The 18334-nt window shown below is 45.6% G+C and overlaps 1 protein-coding gene across 6 annotated transcripts in view; it reads left to right on the plus strand.

The window, feature by feature from the left end:
* Positions 1-18334, plus strand: part of TNS2 (tensin 2) — a 119074-nt gene that overhangs the window by 80154 nt on the left and 20586 nt on the right. For all 6 annotated transcript variants that reach the window (XM_028721244.2, XM_077923752.1, XM_028721245.2 and 3 more), the window contains 14 exons: positions 79-117; positions 3607-3645; positions 5795-5844; positions 7090-7261; positions 8082-8132; positions 9735-9857; positions 10167-10231; positions 10377-10460; positions 12020-12132; positions 13477-13537; positions 13662-13740; positions 15184-15313; positions 16022-16087; positions 16642-16758. In XM_028721244.2, coding sequence (XP_028577077.2) covers positions 79-117; positions 3607-3645; positions 5795-5844; positions 7090-7261; positions 8082-8132; positions 9735-9857; positions 10167-10231; positions 10377-10460; positions 12020-12132; positions 13477-13537; positions 13662-13740; positions 15184-15313; positions 16022-16087; positions 16642-16758 — 1189 coding nt within the window. The remainder of the gene's footprint in view (positions 1-78; positions 118-3606; positions 3646-5794; positions 5845-7089; positions 7262-8081; positions 8133-9734; positions 9858-10166; positions 10232-10376; positions 10461-12019; positions 12133-13476; positions 13538-13661; positions 13741-15183; positions 15314-16021; positions 16088-16641; positions 16759-18334) is intronic.

Consider the following 18334-nt stretch of genomic DNA (forward strand, 5'->3'; position numbering starts at 1 on the left):
CGATCTGGGAGGCCTCCCAGCTGAGCAGCCAGGGATGTGCAGCTGGACTTTTCATTCTCTGCTTCTTCTCATTTCCAGGTAGCGTCATCCTGCCAGCCCCTCCCTCTACCTGAACTGGTAAGTGTGGATGTCTAGCCGTCCACTGTATGTTTTATGCCTTACCTGTGGCCTTTCCCCGTCCCCTACACAGTTGCTGCCTGCTGTGTTTTAGTTGGTTAAGGATGGGGATTTAGCACAAAGCATGGCAGCATGCAGCTGTATTTCTAAATTCACCGTGCTTTTTTGCCTTTCACCTGGTTTCACCTCTGCAAAGGTTTTGGCAGGCATATGCATCAGCAAACCAAACATTGATGGAGTTGTCTGTCCCAACCAATTTAACATTTGTTTGGAACTTTTAAAATGATGATAAACTAATTTATGTTGACAAAACTGCTACCAAGGATGAGTCAGGAGAGGTGTATGTGATACCAGAAGCCCCCAGTCAGCCTGTGCAATGCATTGTCAGATTCTGCCCCATATCTACAGTTCCTTCATAGAATTATAGAATTCCCCAGGAGTTCCTTCCTAGGGAGAAGATTGTATGTGAGCAAATCACAGTGGGTGACTCCGCTGCTTAAAGCAAGGGTGGGGAACCTGTGCCCTCCACATGTTGTTGAACTGCAACTCCCATCAGCCCCAGCCAGCGTGGCCACTGGCCTCAGTGATGATGGGAGTTGGAGCCCAACAGTTTATGGGGCTGTCCAACTTGTTATGTTCCACAACCAGGAAGGCTAAATACTGGCAGGTGGGTGGATCAACCGCCACCACCTGCCATTGAGCTATTCCTTATGAGCCAAATTGCAGTTGAGGTTATAGGTGGGTCTTTGCTGTGGAGATTTGTGAGAGTACTCAGTAAGGAAAGTCCTTTCTTCAGAGTGTATAGATGCATGGATGGGAATATGGAAGGGAGAGGTGGTTTCCTGGGTTGAAAGCCCAGCTGAGCTTTCGATTTGTTGTGTACTCTTGGACACATTCTGTTTCTTGGTCTTGGCAGTGGGAACCAAGGCCAGCCCAGCCATTAGGCAGGGTGAGGCTACTGCCTCAGGTGGTGGAAGCTCCTGAGGCAGCATTTCCACAGGCACCACACCACCTCCACCAGCAGCAGCAGCAAAGAAGCGGCGCCGGCATTGGCACCAGTTTCAGCCAAGATCAGGGCTATTTGGGGCATGATCTTGCCTGAAATTGGTGCCATGATGGGGCTACTTCTCTGCCCGCAACGGATGTGGCAGGGCACATGATGCAGGCAGCAGTGACAGATAACTGTGGTGCCAGGAGCAGTGGCAACAATAGGACAGGGCAGCACTTCCTGATTCGCCTCAGGTAGTGAAACGGGATGCACAGCCTGGTGGGAACAGCATTAGCCCGGCTCCTGAGCTCGTAAGTGCTGCTGTGAGAACGTGAAACAACATCTGCAAGGAACCAGACCAGATTAATGGTAGCAGCAAGCAAAATCTCCCACTGAAGCGGGAATGAAAGAAATGTTAATAATGCAACTTGAGAGGATGCCTTCCCTTGCTGCTGACGTCTGATGGGCCTATTTTCTCTGTGAGGGCCAAGACAGGAGTTGCAGCCTTCCCTGTGAGCTAACCTGTTAGCAACTGGGAGGCGTTCTACGCCACCCAGTGCAAGAAGGGCCAGCTAAAGGCACCATTGTTAGCACAATGATTTTTGGCTCCTGTCTACCATACAGGAATGTTTCACAGAAATGCCAAGATACAGATAAGAGGCTGTCCAACTTGCTTGCTCCAGAGGGCCTTGCAGACCCCCACCCCACTCCCAAATTGATTGTGACCTTAACTTGCCTTGAATCTGGGATCAGCAAAGGTATTCTAGTCACCTCACAGGTCAGGAAGACTCAGGAGACTCGGCTCATGGCTGGTTTAGTGATTTAGGAGATGGATGGTCCCTTGACTCTAGCTTTCCCTCAGCCTTGCAATGGAGGCTGAAAGTGGCTTCATGTTAGATTTTAGAGAAGTCAAGATAGTAATAAAGCTGTATGTGATACTAATTATCTGTAGCTCCACTGTATTGTTTACTTTTCTCTCTTTTATTTATTGTCCTTTTTATGCTTTTCCTTGTTCTATTTGTCCTTTTTTGAAGTTTGTAACTGCTTTCTCTCCTTACAAAACAAAACAAAATAAAGGCATATCAGGTGGCTTGCCAGCTTTTTGCTGCAATGACAATGAGCTTGAAAGAACAGGTGTATCCTCTCTAAAATGCAACCAAATGTCCCCCGCCTCTTCCCAGTCCTGAGGGCAGGCTCTGTTTCCCTCGCAGGTTGTCCCAAATTGAACAGACAGTAAAGGAAGTGAGAGACAAGTAGTCTCCAGGAAATGTAAAGAGGAACCAGGCTGACAACTTATTAATAGCTGTCCATTCAGTGACTAAGGTGTGGGGGGAGGGCAGGAATCAGGCCACATGGCCATTTTCTCAACACAATGAAATTGTAAGTCATTTGTGTTTGGCACGGCGAGACAGTCTTTTGACTGTGCTGACATTAAAAGATTGCAACCTGCCTTTCTGGCTGCAATAATCCATGCGAAGCAAAGAGTTCGCAAGCAAGGGTCAACAATTTTTGGCTGAGCTTGTTGACCAAGCCAAAAATGGTAGTTCCAGCTCCTAGCAGAATTTCTCGAGGGGCAAGCTGGGGGAAGCATGCATTGTTGGAGAACCTCCCACCCCAAGGGAAAGGCAAGCTCATCAGGCTTGCCAGAGGGTGGTGCCACACTCTGTGTGGTGAGTGCATTTGTTGAAACCTGTTGCCAGGGTGTGGCAAGCTGCTGAATGCCCTCACCCCATCAAAACAGTGTGATCTGCTTGGGCCATATCAAGCTATCGTTTTGTATCAACTTCACTACCTTATGATCAAGGAAAGAATGGTCATGTAAATTGCAGGGATCATAAGGATGTGCATACTGTACTTGTTTCTTTTTTAAATTGTGAATTTGCAGTTCATTTAGGGAGGGTATGAGAAGTTTCTTAAAACTTAGGGTCTGCCACTGAAAATTGTACTCCCGTATCAAGTTTTCCCTCTTCCCTTCTATAATATGTTTTAAAACCCACTCCTGTGTCGTGACATCATTGCTTTCCCTACTAGGTGTCGTGGGCGGTAGGGCTGTGGAAATGCACATCTTATGACATCAGAGGGGGGTAAGGCTAATTACAGTGTAGCTGGGGGGAGAATTTGACATGAGGAAGCCATTATCAGCAGTAGCTCCATTTCACTCGCTTTTTAGTGGTACCTCTAACTCCCATCAGTCTCAAACAGCAAGGCCAATGCTCAGGGTTGATGGGGGTTGTAGTCCAAAACATATGGAGGGCCCCAGGTTGGCAAAGGCTGTCCCAGGAGGAAGGTGCCGTGTCACTGTTGCCCCTGCGTACCTCTCCTCCTGCTCCGGTTAGAGGATCAAGCCCTCAAGGAATGAGCTTGAGGCCCCCCACTGCAGCTGGGGAGAGTCTCAGGCATAGAAGCTGCATGGTGCTGTCTTGCATTTAATGCTCTTCTTTGTCATTTTGTTTTGCTTTCCTAAACACTCTCCTTCTCCCCATTCTTCCCCGTTTGTCAAGAGGAGGAATACAGCTCCAGTCCGGCGTATTGAGCATTTGGTAAGACTTTGCTTTCTCTAAACTCTCTCTTAACTCTGCCTGCGGGGCTTTCCAGTCTAAAGTTTGATTCACTAGCGACTGAAAACTGTGTTTCTAGACACCATGCTGACATGTAATCAGGAAGGGCATGTAAGGACATTTTTCTTCTTCTTCTTCTTCTTCTTCTGCTTGTAATTACATTCATTTTTCTACTTAAAAGGTCTTTATTCATTTCATGACTCGTTCGTTAAAATCGCATTAGGTTCAGTGCACATTAGTCAAAGACACATTTGTTTCATAACCTGAGTTCATTTCTCCCTCTCTCTAACTTCTTCTAATCTCCCTCTCTCTTTTTAAAAATGCTGACGTGGGAAGATAGTTGGCTTTGCAGCTGCCTCCAGGCGGCCTCCGTCTCTTTCCTCCAGGTGCTCCAGAGTTCCCTGCGAAGACAGATCGATGGTTAGACCACTCTGAGAACTGTAATGCTGTGAGGGGAATAGAGGCCTCCTAGCAAGGCTCAGCACCCTCAACAAACTCTGCTTCTCAGAATTCTTTTGGGGAAGCCATGGCTAATTAAAGTGGCATGCTAGCACTTTAAACATATATTATTATTATTATTATTATTATTATTATTATTATTATTATTTAAATTTGTATATTGCCCTTCATCCAAAGATCACAGGGCTGTTCACAACATAAAAAATGCAAAATGAGAACACAAAATACATAATAAAACAAGAACAGACCAATAACCTGCCCTCTCACAATCACATTCAAAAGGCCATAGAATGTTAATCAGCCAAAGTTTTGGTTGAAGATAAATATTTTTTGTGGTACATCTTCCAGCTCCTGCAAATGGCTGGATAACTCATTTATAAAGTCTGAAATATTCCTGACGTATTTTTATTAGATATGTCAAAACTGAACCTGTTAAGTTCACTTTTAAAAAACCTTTCTATCAAGGTGAGTCAATTAAGATGGAAGGGATGAAAACAAACTTCTCACTTTCAAAGATATCTATTTATTAATCTATGCATGCTAATCTGAGTGAGGGAAAAGATTAAGATCCTTATGTTTTGTTCTTAAGAGGCATAGCCTGAGAAGGAAAGAGCCCTAAACCTATTTGCTTTTTCTACAAAACTCAAGGAGACATTCTCAGCCCATCAGTCTTAGTAATGGCAATGGTTACCCTGTTACCTTATATTATTAGCCCTTATATTGCAGGTGGGGAACTGAGGCTGAAGCCAGCTAGTGGGTTAACACAAGAAGCAAGATTCGGAACAGGGTTTCCTCATTCACAGCTCTGAGACAAACTACATCTTACATTATTTGTGCTTTTGCAAAAGGCATTATTAAGCGGGCTGCTTTCATTTTGAAAGAAAAACACCCATGTTGAGCCCCATCCAGGAACAGCCATCCAATTCATCTTTAGGGGCAAATAGCAGTTGGCTAGTTGTGGTAAGGGTGACCAGCTTAAGCACACTTTAAAAAAAAAACATGAATAATGAGCACAGGAACATTGGAAACTCCCTTATATTGAGCTAGGCTGAGCTGCAGTAGTGAGATGAGACACAAACCTGTAGACTTCCTTCTGCTTGGGGGGTTGGGCGGATGGGGGGGGCATAAGCCTACGACAGAGGGAGGCAGCAGTGCAGACGCCTTCCCTCCATGGCAGAATTTGTAGATCTGACATTGGATGACGACAGGAGCAGCAGAAGTGGGGGGGAATGTGGGCACAGTACCGTGGTGGGTGGGGCTCAGCATCTCTGTGGATATGCAGATTGTTCCTTCCCTGGTCATCAGATCAGTCCTTTGATGAGTGGAGAGGGGGCACTGTGAGCTAGGGGGGGGACTGTATGCCAGTGTGCGAATATATGAAGGTGTGTGCCCCCCCCATATGTGGCCCACGTGCTCACTACTGGCATATGGACCCTGGTAGGCTGGCCAAGGGGAAATGCAGCTCTCAGGCAAAAAAAAAAAAAAAAGGTTTGGCCACACTCCTGCTTTAGAATAGAAAGAAATATGAACAGAAAGAAATCTGTTCCTCTGTTTCCTGCATGCTATTCATTGCTCTTTTCAGTCAGAGTCACTCTTGCTTGCTGTTTTGCTTTGGAAGTGCTTTTTTGATGGCTTTCCCCCGACTTCCTCCCTCCCCACATTTATTTTTCAGGGCTCTACCAAGTCCCTCAACACTGCTAAGCAGCGGAACACGCTACCCAGGTAAGGGGTTTGCATTTAGGTTTTGCATTCTTGTCATGCTGACTTGCCTTTGGGACCTATAGTTATCCTGTAACTTCTGCAAGCAGCAGATTTGTGCTTTGCAGAAGGTGGTAATTTAAATACCATTCTGTGATTACAAAAGGCATGTGTCTGGAATGCTCCAATCAATTCTGATTGGCCACATTCAGCTGGAACAAAGACAAAGAGAAACTATAATGTTTATGGGCCCAGGAATGGCCCAGCAATAGTTTTGAGGTACACCTGTCCTGGGCAACCCTGTCTCCCCCACCCCCTTCATCTTTTGGTGGAACCCCTCCAAAATCAGCACCCAAATAAGAAGGCAGTGTAATTTCTATTTTTGTTTTTGAAGTGTGGCCTTATGATCTCTTGAGATCATATTTTCTATGAGGTTGTGGTGTTTGTCTCAGGAGCCTTGGCTCAGGGGTGGTTTGATATACAATAATATTGATAATGTTCAGTCAGTCAAGTCCCAATTATGTAAACTCATTTCCAATGCAAACTATAGGTGCAGTTGTTCCACATGTCAGCACAGTGCCTGTATTTGAATAGATCCCGGCTTAATTCAAGCTACATTAGGGGTGGCGTTAAAATATGGTGGACTTCTGCTTCATCAGTGGAACTTCAGAAAATGGAGATCGGTGTATCTCACCCATCTAATCCCCACTCAGCTAAATTCTGTGAGGCAGGAAGCACTTCCTTTTGTGCGCTGCTTCCTAGGCACAGGTCTGGGATTTCTAGGTCTGCATCCAAGTGGGTGGTTTTTTTATCCCATCACTTTCCCTGGGAAAACCCACCATTTACCATTAAATTGGAGCAAACGTTGATTGGTTTTTCTGTGGATTGCCACTGGTTCCAGTTCAGTGGTAAACAGCTGGTTTTCCCAGTGAAAATGGCACGACAAAGAACTACCCACTTGGGAACAGACCTAGAAATCCCTGACCTGTGCCTATAGTCTGAAAAATGGACTATAGGGCCCAAGCGAAACCACAATGCCTGACAGTGCCATTATACTGTTGTGCACAAACATCATAAATAACCAATTGGCAAATTAGAAACCATGTTGGGACACCTTTTATATAATCCACTCTTTTCCATCAACATTTATTCTATTCTTTGGTCCCTTCTGCAGTGTGGTAAGTTGGGCCTGTGCGGATTAGAAAACAACCATGGCTTGCTTCCCTCAACCCTTCCTTCCTTCCTTCCTTCCTTCCTTCCTTTCTTCAGGAGTTTCAGTCTAGACCACGTGATGGAACGCAAGTATGACTTTGACCTCACCTACATCACTGAGCGCATCATCTCTGTCTTCTTCCCCCTGGCCTTGGAGGAGCAGCGTTACCGTGGCAACCTTCGGGAGGTGGCCCAGATGCTAAAATCCAAGCATGAGGACAAGTACATGGTAAAGAAGCCAAGGGAAGCCAGGGGTGGCAACGGGTAAAAAAAATCCATTAGGGGGCCATTGCAGGTTGGGCACGTAAAATCAAAAAGTGAGCCATTCTGGATACCTGGGGTTGAGTGAGTGTGTGAGGGATGCCTGCTTCTTAGAGAGATGGGGAGCACCATACCATGTAGACACAGGATGCTCAGCACAAGAGCATAGGGATCTTTCTTATACTGTGCCCAACCATTGGTGCATCTAGCTCAGTTATTGTCTGGCAGTGATTTCAGGCAAGGGTGTTTTTCAGCCCTATCTGGAGACACAGGGGGTAGGAGTTAGGACCTCCTGCATGAGAAACAAGTGATCTGCTCCTGAGCTACAGCTCATCCCTTGGAATTCGTCCTGTTCTCCCTGTTCCTCAGTTCAGTCTCCTACCTGAAGTATGGCACTGGAAATCTGCAAGCCACCAATGCAGATACCCTTGTGGGTATTCTTCTTCTGGGCTGTACAGACACACTTCTGCGTTTTGTAGGCTTTGCAAAGGAACAGGGAGCACAGAAGATGGATGGAACTGGTCTGGGGAGGGGGAGAAAAGTTGGAATGGGAGGATGGGGAAGGCTTGCCAATGTTTTAATTTAAAAACAGAGTCCCTGGGCATCAGGGTTGGTGGCAGAACTAGAGCAGGCAGAGCCAGCTTAGAATCCGGTGGGGTTTTACAGCTCATGCTGGTGAGGGGCAGAGAAATACTGGCTTGATGAGTGCAATATTGGCTGGCTGGTAATTGTGCCAGGGGGCCACTGTGAGTAACAGAGGCCAATGAGATGTCTCTTTGTGTCAACAGCTCCTCAACCTGTCAGAGAAGCGGCATGACATCATCAGGCTGAACCCCAAGGTGAGGGAGAGAAGGGTTGGGCCTCAAATGCTTATATTGACCTGGGGAAAGAGTTTTGTGGTGGTGGGTCTCGAAAATTCTCACGATGGAAACTTGCAAAATAACTCTGTCCCTTTCTAAACACAAGGTAAACAGACAGTGAGTCAAGCTCGCAGCTGTCACTTTTGGCTGTATGCAAATCGCACATTTATTTATTTTATTTTTCAAATGATATTTATTCAAAGTTTCATCAATACATATATAAAACCCCAACCCTAACCCAAAAAGGAAAACAATAAAAATAGAAAAAGAAAAAAATGAAAAAATACAAATCTCAAATTACATTTTTTTCATTTGCTTAATTCTTGAACCTCCTTACACCTCCCTTTTTGTACTCTAGTTTAGTTCGTTATTTCAGCAAATTCTTCCCATATTTCTCAATTTTAGTTTACGTAATTAATCTTCACACTCTACCTTATTTATTAATCAACATAACCTTTCCCTCTTTTAATATCATCTGTTAATCAATTTACCTTACTCTCTTTAACCTTATCTTATCTTAAAAATCTTAAAATTTCAAAATCACATCACATTCATGCATTTCTCATTAAAATCATTTCTACTAAAGCCAATTTAGTTCCTTTCCAGCATAATCCCTCAAATTTCAATAATATTACACTAATTTCAAAATTAACATAGAATTTCCCTTCATATCTCTGATTTTCATCCAACGTCCCTTCTTCCTGGTTTCGGGTCATATCAGTCCTTTCTGTCCATTATATAGTCCATCAATCTGGTGTTCTAATGTCCGAGGCCCTTAAATCTCTTCTAGGCCCCTTCTGCAAATTTTTTTGTTCTTGTTTGTGCTTACGCAGTTCTCTGTCTATTGTTAATTTCTGGGGGAGTGGGTCTCCGGGGGGTTCCATCCAGTACTGATTTCCATTTCCCTTGATCCAATTGACCCCTTCCCCCCAGTCCCACTCCCGCAAATCGCACATTTAAGGCACATGACTCCCCCCAAATAATCCTAGGAACTTTAGTTTGCTAAGGGTGCTAGGAATTGTAGCTGTGTGAAGGGTAAGCTACAGATTTGTTTGATTTGCACATGCATTTTCATAATTAAACTTGGGTTTCCAGTAGCAGAATATAGGGAACGTAAGAAGCTGCCTTGCGCTGAGTCAGAGTGTTGGTCCAGCTATTTTCTGCATTGACTGAGGTAGCAGATGTTGTGGTGGGGCACTGCTGCTGCTTTTTAGTGGGATTGGAGGAGGAAGAGGAGGAACAAGGTGGCAGTGAGGTCAGCGTGGTGCAAGACCACTGGATTGGCTCTGCCAGTGCACTTGCACCGCAACAACTCTCCTCCTGGAGGTCAAATGTGTGATGCCACTCCACTGTCCACTACTGCCCAGTAATGGCTCTCCAGGGTTACAGACCAGAGTCTTTCCCAGATGCTGGGGATTGAACCTGGAACCACCTGCATGCAAAGTAGATGTTCTTTCCCATTGTTCTGTAGTAAAAAAATAAAATACACTCTGACTCTCTTGGCTCTGGTTCCATTTGTTCTGCCTTCGTATACGCATGTGCCTCCTTAATGCCTATGCTTCTCTCTCCTTCCCGGCACAGGTGCAAGACTTTGGCTGGCCAGACCTCCACGCCCCACCTTTGGACAAAATCTGCTCCATCTGCAAAGCCATGGAGACCTGGCTGAACTCAGACCCACAGCATGTGGTTGTGCTTCACTGCAAGGTGCAGAGGAAACTGCCCTAATTTCCCTGGCCATTATAGATGGGCATTTAGGGGAAGTGGCTGGGGATGGTGGAGACAGAGGGGACTGCAAAGACACCAGAGACTGGGGAAAGGGCTTTTGACTTCTGCAAGTCATGATCTGTGGGTTCTCACAGTCATTCCTCTGTCTCTCCCCCGGCCTCTGAGTTAGTTCCCATAGTTTTTTGGGAAACTTATTGCACTCCTAGGCTGATGGTGCTGCTGCATTTTATGGTCCTAGCTCCAGTGTTTAATGCCTTCTCTCTCTCTCCTTCTCCCTCTTTGTGCCAGGGCAATAAGGGCAAGACTGGCGTGATCGTAGCAGCCTACATGTACTACAGCAAAATCTCTGCAAGGTACCAAGCAATGTGGGGAGGGGGCTGTAGTTGTGTGTGGTAGCCTGTAACTCTACTTGGCTTCTGTCTCCAGCAAAAGACAGAGACTCCTCAGGGGGCCAGCATGCATGCACCCACTGGCCTCTTTCCTTTCTTCCTTCCTCAGTGCAGACCAGGCCCTCAGCACACTGACCATGCGCAAGTTCTGCGAGGACAAGGTGGCTGCTTCTCTGCAACCCTCCCAGAAGAGGTGAGGCCTGCAGCTTCACCCCCACCCCACTTTCCCCTCTTCCTCTGCTGTCATGCATGTGGAAATAAGCTGCAGGATGGGTGGAAAACACATCATGGCAAGGCATTGCAGGGGTGTGCTGTGAGAAACTTTAGGAAAACACAGAAATGGGGTGGATGTGTTTGTGTGCATGTTGCACTAGATATGAAGCCCTTGTGCCCAAAGACCATTCTGGCTATCCAGCGTGCCCTCCTACTCTCACAAATCCACAAGATCCTCAGGGAGAGAAAAGGTGTTGATAGTGTTAGGTGCAATAGCTAGGAACAAAGGAAAAATTCAGTTCAGTTCATGTTTAAAGACAAATCTACCTGGTTTGCACTTCCTTCAAAAGTTGCACTTCTCCGAATTTTGCAGTGCAGTTCTCCAGCTAAGGGCTCATCCATACTTTAAATTGCCCCATTGCTTTCCACTGGGAAAACCTGTGGTTTAATGCTGAATCGGAACAAACAGCAATCTGCTTTTCCACAGTTGTTGTTTGTTCCGATTTAGCACCAAAGAGCAGATTTTCTGGGGGAAAGTAGCAGGGCAAAGGCATAAGTGCTCAGACGTTTGCCTAGATTGTACGGGAGAAGCAGAAAGCGGCTTGGACCCGTGCTTGCAAGGCATGGGACAAGTGGAAGTGTGGATGAGCCCTCTGTAATTTGTTTTTAAAAGTGCATATACTAGGGTAAACTCTGCATAAAAATGCATATACTAGTAAAAATAGCATAAAAATGCATTATATTTGGGTAAATTGCTTTGCTAAAATGTGTATGATAGGCAAAATTGCATACAAAAATGTGTATTAGGAGAAATTTGTATTAAAATGCTTATGCATTTTCATGAGGATTTAAAAATGGATTTCATGATGTGGAGACTTGAACTTAAGAATGGAAAAATGAGAAACCGAGAAACCAAAAGTGATAGATGTGCCCATCCCTCAGGACAGCCCACTCCCAGTGCACCTGCAGTTAACAGGGGCTGCATAGCTGTTGTGCTCCCACCAAGCAGACCTGGTCATCTGGACAGGTGTAGTAGCTGCTACGCTGTGTTGCAGAGATGTGGAGATGGAGAGTGAAGATGGAAGAGGAGCAGTGATTCAGGGGGCTAGTTGTAAACTTCCTGTTAGCCTGATAAAGCCTGGAGGCTTTGGAGCTGTCAAAGCCAACTGAATCATCTGAATTACCACCTGGTAGAAGTGAATTTCCCCCCATAGACACATACAAAAGCTCCCTATGCAGAGGTAACTAGACATTGGGGAGCTGGATTTTAGCCAGCTTTTCTCCCCAGGATGCCGATTTTCTAATTGTGGAGATGTTTTCTTCTTTGGGACACTTCCCACCCCGTGGGCTGTCAGATGTGGGACGACACAGATAGGGACTTCCCGCCTATTGGGGCTCTCGGCTGCTATTATGAAACAGGGAGTTTAGAGGCTAAGGGGTAAAGGAGGAGGTAGGTTTGAGACCCAGAATTTCTCCTGGAATCCTGTTGGTAAGCCTAAGAGCTTGTGGCTGACCCTTCTCTCTTTTCCCTGTGGACAGGTATATCCAGTATTTTAGTGGGCTACTCTCAGGCACCATCAAGATGAACAGCAACACCCTGTTTCTGCACCATGTTCTTCTCCCAGCTATCCCCACCTTTGGGGCTGGAGGAGGTAAGTGCTGCAGGTGATGTCCAGAAAATGTATCTCCCCATTCAAATGCAAGACCGGCATGGGCATGGCTTAAAAGTCTGTTCTTGCACCTCCCGTCTGTTCTTGCACGCATTTGTGCATAGCACTATTTCAGGTCAAACAAGAGTGACCAAAAGGGTAAGAAAAAGCAAGAGGGAGAGAGGGGAACTGACCTGGTAGGGTTTTATAAAATTGAGAATAGCATGGAGAGCACAAATAGGGAGATTTTTCGCTTTCTCTCATAACACTAGATCTTGAATTTGCTCATTTACGTTGATCGACAATTCTTCACGTGTGGGACCTGCAACAAAATGTTGCAGTGTGTGACACACACACACACACACACACACACACACACAGACAGACACACGGTTCCTTTTCCCATGCCCTGTGTCTGCAACCCTACCCCACCTCACCCCGCAAAAGCTGTCAGCAGTCTGTGCCTGCTGGGCATGCTCCATGACTTCACAGGTGGGCTGTTTTATCCCTCGCCTTTTAGGATTCCCCCCAAAAAGATTTCTTTGTACTTGGGGTTTTCTAATTGTGTTGAAACCTCCCTTTTGCGGGTGGGGGGCTACCTAAACAATGGCACTTAAAGCCCAGTAAAGAGAGCAATACACTATAATAAAGTTAGGGAATTCACTGCCACCAGATGTGGGGGAGGGGGCATGGGTTTAGATGGCTTTTAATCTGAGACAAATCTATGGAAGGGACATCTGTCAGTGGCTCTTAGTTAGGCTGCCTAAATGAGAACCCCATGTTCAGAAGCCTTGGGTTGCCTTTGTGCCCTGTTTGAAGAATTCCCAGAGGTATCTGACTGGCTGAAAACATGATGCTTTTATCACCGGCAGCAGGGCTCTTATGTCCCTAAGCGTGTGCTAGGACACAAACGTAGGAGAAAGTGTGAGTGTGTATACAAGGCTAGTTCGTCTGCCAGTAAACTAGGCAACCATTCAAGGGGGTCACAATTCAAGGAGTACCCACAATCTCAGAATTAGAACACAAGCCCCATGTTATTGTGCCATTTATGGTATGCTCTCCAATACATTCTGATCTGAGTGTGCACCCCATATGCATGAAATGGGGTTGTAGAATGAACTCTTTGCTTAGGCAGGGAAGCTGGTCCTGATGCACATTTGACCTATGTAAGGCCTTGTAAATAAGAAGATCCCACATGGTGTAGGTGTGGAATTGTTAGTACTGGTGCTAGAACTGAAAATCAGTAGAGTCACCAAATTATATACACATGCCCAACTTTCCTTAGGAATTGAGTTGGTTGGCCTGACCCATCAGGCGTCTCTTACGTTCTCATCTTTCCTCTTCCAGGTTATCAACCCTTCTTGAAGATCTACCAGTCCATGCAGCTGGTGTACACGTCTGGGATCTAGTGAGTATGAGTGGGTTCTGCCTCGGGCAAATGCCTAGGTCACCCTCCGAATTCTTCATAGATAAGGGCCAATCTCCTTGTAGCTTCCATCCCAGCTGTCCTCCTGTTTCTTCCTGTCTTACAGCAGTCTTCATGGTTCTGGTGGAACTCAGAAGCTCTGCATCAGTCTGGAGCCAGCCTTGCTCTTGAAAGGGGATGTCCTGGTGAGTGCTGGCAGGAGATCAGGATGTAAGGTGGGAAGGCTGGACTTGGTGGACCTCTGATCCAGCAAGGCGCTTCTTTATATTCTTAAGGAAGAATTAAGACTCAGAAACGCAATTATGCCATAGCTGGTAAAGAGATCCCAAGTACGCTCTCTTCCTTGTAAATGTAGAACATGCTGTTACATAAGGGGTGGTGAGATTGGTGTCTTCCATATATTATTGGACTACAACTCCCATCATCCCTGACCATTTGCCATGTTGACTGGGGCTGGTGGAAGTTGGAGTCTAACAACTGGAGGCCACCCCACTGGATACCCCTGTGGAGATTCTGACATCATTATTTAAAACAAACAAATGATCCACTCTGACTCTGTTTTTCCCAGAGAAGGTGACTCAGAAGTGGCTCACCTCACTTTTGCCTCTGGTCAGCAGGTTTACATATTTTAAAATAATGTCTCCAAAAATTATGAAATCTGTTTGACTGGAGATGACTGAGGTAGGGGGAGTGGAGAGGAAGTGTGGGGGTGTACCCTGAGTAGTGATGGCTCGATCTCAAGCAATTGCCCTTAATTTTTTTATTATTATTATTTTACATAACAAATTTCAATTTAAACATTTCAATCACATCTCTGAATCCCTTGACTTCCCTCCGCCCTTCTCTGGTTTTCATTGTCAATCCCTTTTTATTCAACTTATCCTCTCCCCCCCCCCCCCATCTGTTATTAACTTTTCCATTATATTTTGTCTTTTACAAGTATTACTCTAATCCTGCCAAGGTTTTTAGTTGTTTACAATGTTCTCTTATAAGCTATAAAATTTTCCCATTCTTTCCTGAACTTCTTCTCGTCCTGGTCTCTGATTCTCCTGGTCAATTTTGCCATTTCGGCATAGTACATCATCTTCATCAGCCATTCTTTTCTGGTTGGAACCTTGTCTTCTTTTCATCTCTTTCTCAAGCAATTTCCAACACTCCTAGGAAATGCTGACAGCCTTAACTGTAATTAGCCGATTTATCACTTCATCTGTTTCCCACACTCTTAGAGTTTCAGTTTTCTTCCAGTTTGGCTGAAGACAAAATAAGTTAATGCATAATATAATTGCTACTGGGTCTCTGGAGAGCTCATCATCCAGCATCTTCAGTCTGGATGCAGGCTTCCCCCAGGCACCTGGTTGGCCACTGTGTGACCTGGAAGGGCCATTGGCCTCATCCAGCAGGATCTTCCTATATTCTGAATCAACTCAAGTACTTTCCGTCAATGTTCCTTGACCATGAAAATAATGGTGCCACAGTAAATGTGTACAAAATCTGTGGGCTTGGTGTATGTGAACATTTGAGCATGCCCAGGCAGCTGTGTATGGTGGGTAGCAGCAGAAGCCCGCTTGCCAGCTGGGAGAGCTAGGCCTCGAGTGATTATTATGTTCATTTCCCCTCCTTTTTCTTAGGTGAAATGTTACCACAAGCAGCTCCAGGGCACCGAGCGTGATGTTGTGTTCCGGGTCCAGTTCCACACCTGCACCATCCACAGCACCCAACTGTGGTTTGGTAAAGATGAGTTGGATGAAGCCTGGAGAGGTGAGAGCAAGAGGCCTAATCCTTGGGCAACAAGAAATCAAAGCAAAAGGGTGGCATTCAACTCAGAGCTGACCTGTTGAAATCAGTGGACCCAACTTAGTCTTGTTCATTAATTTCCCCAGGTCTACTCAAAGTCTGGTAAGGTTAATTTATTGCAGCATGAGTTTTTGTAGACAAGAACCTATTTCTTGCCTAATCTCTTCATATGCTTGCTGCAGCAGACCAAGGACCGGTTTGCATGTTCAGCAAAATTCCATGGTAGAGTCCATCCCAGGCTGTACCACTTAGGACTTAAAAGAGAAGGAGTCACATTTTTAAACTGTCCCTGCAAGTGAAAAATGTGCTGCACATGGACATTGGGGGGGAGGGTAGGCCAGAACCTTTTCTCCCTGGTGTGTTATTTATCTCTACGAAGGAGTTTTTTATTTGAAGGAAGCATTCAGAAACTTGAATTCAGCCTTAAGTTGTAGAGGCCAAGATTTTGCTGAACATGTGGCTCTCCTAGAGTCTAGTTCTGCAAGGTTCCACTACAGGACGCACCTTGAGAACAACCTCAGGTTATAGTTGAAGGGGGTTGCAAGTGCATTTCAGTCTAAAGCCAGTGTTTGCGTGAACATGGCATGTGATGCAGGTAATCACTCCTGCCTTATAAGAGCCCAGGCGCAACAGTCAGGCTATTCACCTCATCTCTCTGTTTTCCTTCCCTAGATGAACGGTTCCCATTTGAAGCAAGTGTGGAGTTTGTCTTCTCTTCCAGCCCCGAGAAAATTAAAGGTGGGTGGATGACAGAGTTGGAGGGATATGGCTGCAGTACCATGAACTACGCCACAGTTCTGTATCTTTTCTCTTGTGCTCCATCTGCAGCTCTCAGTTCCATCAGGCGGGGCGGGAGGAAGGGAGGGGGGTAGCCAGATTTTTACCTTTACTTCAATGTCATTCCCAATGATAGTGTTTTATTTTTCCCATTGCAGTGAAAGGTAACCATTAACTGACATAGTAGAAAATGAAGAAATGCACTCCTTACATGGGGGCTTGACTAGATCTATCCTCATAGGCCCATCTTGGGCAGAGTGACAAAAACGTGGGAATCCTGTTTGTAAAAACCCCCACAGATTAGGCTTTTTAAAAACGTTGTTAGTCATGCTTGAGCCTGTTGCAGAAAATCCTAGGTTATACAATTAAGGAAATATGCACATCCACAATCCTTTTATAACTCTGCTGACTGGTGTGCAGCCATTGGAATATGCTATCCATTCCATACATTATCTTGAAGGCACTTAATCCTTCTAATGCTGAGGTTCTCTGGCGCTTCCTGTCTCTTTCCTCAGGCCGCGAGACCTACAGGAACAACGCTGCTGTTGCAGTAGATTACAACATCTCCAATCCCATAGTGCGCTGGGACTCCTATGAAAACTTCAACCTGCACCATGAGGACAGCCTGGAAGGTACACAGGGAATAATAATAATAATAATAATAATAATAATAATAATAATAATAATAATAATTAATAAATAAATAATAATTTATTTGTTCCCCGCCCATCTGGCTGGGTTTCCCCAGCCACTCTGGGCGGCTTCCAACAAAGACATTCCTGCAGTCTCTTCCTAGGACTTACACCCTTATTGCCACGCTACTTGGGCAAGACTGTGTATGTGTGTCTGTTTTCTGCAATTCCTCACTTGGACCCAGGATTTGGTATTTGCAGAACTGAGATTTTCTTGATGCAGAAGTCTGGTTGTCGTGCCACCGAATTTTGCTGTTGTATTTGAGGATGTACAGTTGAGTCACATCATGCACTGGGGTTATGTTCCAAGGGTAGCGTGTCTATGCAAAAATCATGTACAGTGGTACCTTGGAATGCGAACGGGATCCGTTCCGGAGCCCCGTTCGCATCCTGAAGCAAACGTAACAAGCGACGGCAAGTCTGTGTTTGCGCGGGTCGTGTTTTGCCGCTTCTGCACATGCGTGTGATGTCATTTTGAGTGTCTGCGCATGCGCGAGTGGCGAAACCTGGAAGTAACACGCTCTGTTACTTCCGGTTTGCTATGGAGCGCAACTTGAACGTGCTCAACCCAAAGCACATTCAACCCGAGGTATGACTGTATAGGCAAAATTGCCTTCTTCTGGTTGGCTGCTGGCTGACAAGGCAGGGGCACGGAGGAGCGGGGAAGAGCTTTGTGGTGAGACCTTCTTGGTGTCTCCACTGCCTCCCCTCACTCTGCCTGTGGAAGAGAGGAGGAGGAAGGTGGTCGGAGAGATGAAGGCAGATCCGTCACAGCCAGAAGAAAAACTCTGGAAGGGATCCTGGACTGGAGCTGCAGCCAAATGCATATAGTTGAAATCACACAGGATTAATGCACATAAGATGTGACTCAGACGTACACACATGCTTATATCTAAGCACCATGCACTCTGCTTATACCTAAAAGTGGACAATATTGAGATTAGTTTTTGTTTTCACAAGGATGCTTCAGGCAGCTTTCTGCTGTTGGCTCTAAGGCTTCTTTCAAGTCTGAGCTGTGTGCTGCAATTCAATCAGCCCATCATAACTTCCTGCGCTGGTTGGTTGCACTTTGAGTAGATGAGCGGAGCTCAAAGTTCTCCCTTGATTTTAAAAGAAATTTGGTGTTTCAGAGTCTGAAACCCCAGACTGGACAGGATGATGGGGCTCCTCCCCAGCACAGACACATCTGGACTAAAGTGACTTTTTTGCCCCTGGGAGCTGTAATCCCAGCAGCTGGTTTTTACGCAGTCAACCCTGATTACAGTTTCCTCCTAACATCCACTTAAAGTAAACTCGTTAAGAACTAAAATAAATAAAATACCGAAGGGAGTAAGCAAATGGGAATTTAATAGTTGTGGCACGTCTGCCTCAAATGCCAGAAAAACGTCAACAGGATGGAATAAAACTCCTTCCTCCTTCCCAGCAGGAGCTGATATTTAGAGAAAGGAGGCCATCTTCTGCAATGTGTGTGTTTGTGGAGAAAGAGTGCCATAAATTTGGAAAATAAAGTATAACG

The sequence above is a fragment of the Podarcis muralis genome, chromosome 2 (assembly GCF_964188315.1).
Source record: "Podarcis muralis chromosome 2, rPodMur119.hap1.1, whole genome shotgun sequence".
NCBI classification, from domain to species: domain Eukaryota; kingdom Metazoa; phylum Chordata; class Lepidosauria; order Squamata; family Lacertidae; genus Podarcis; species Podarcis muralis.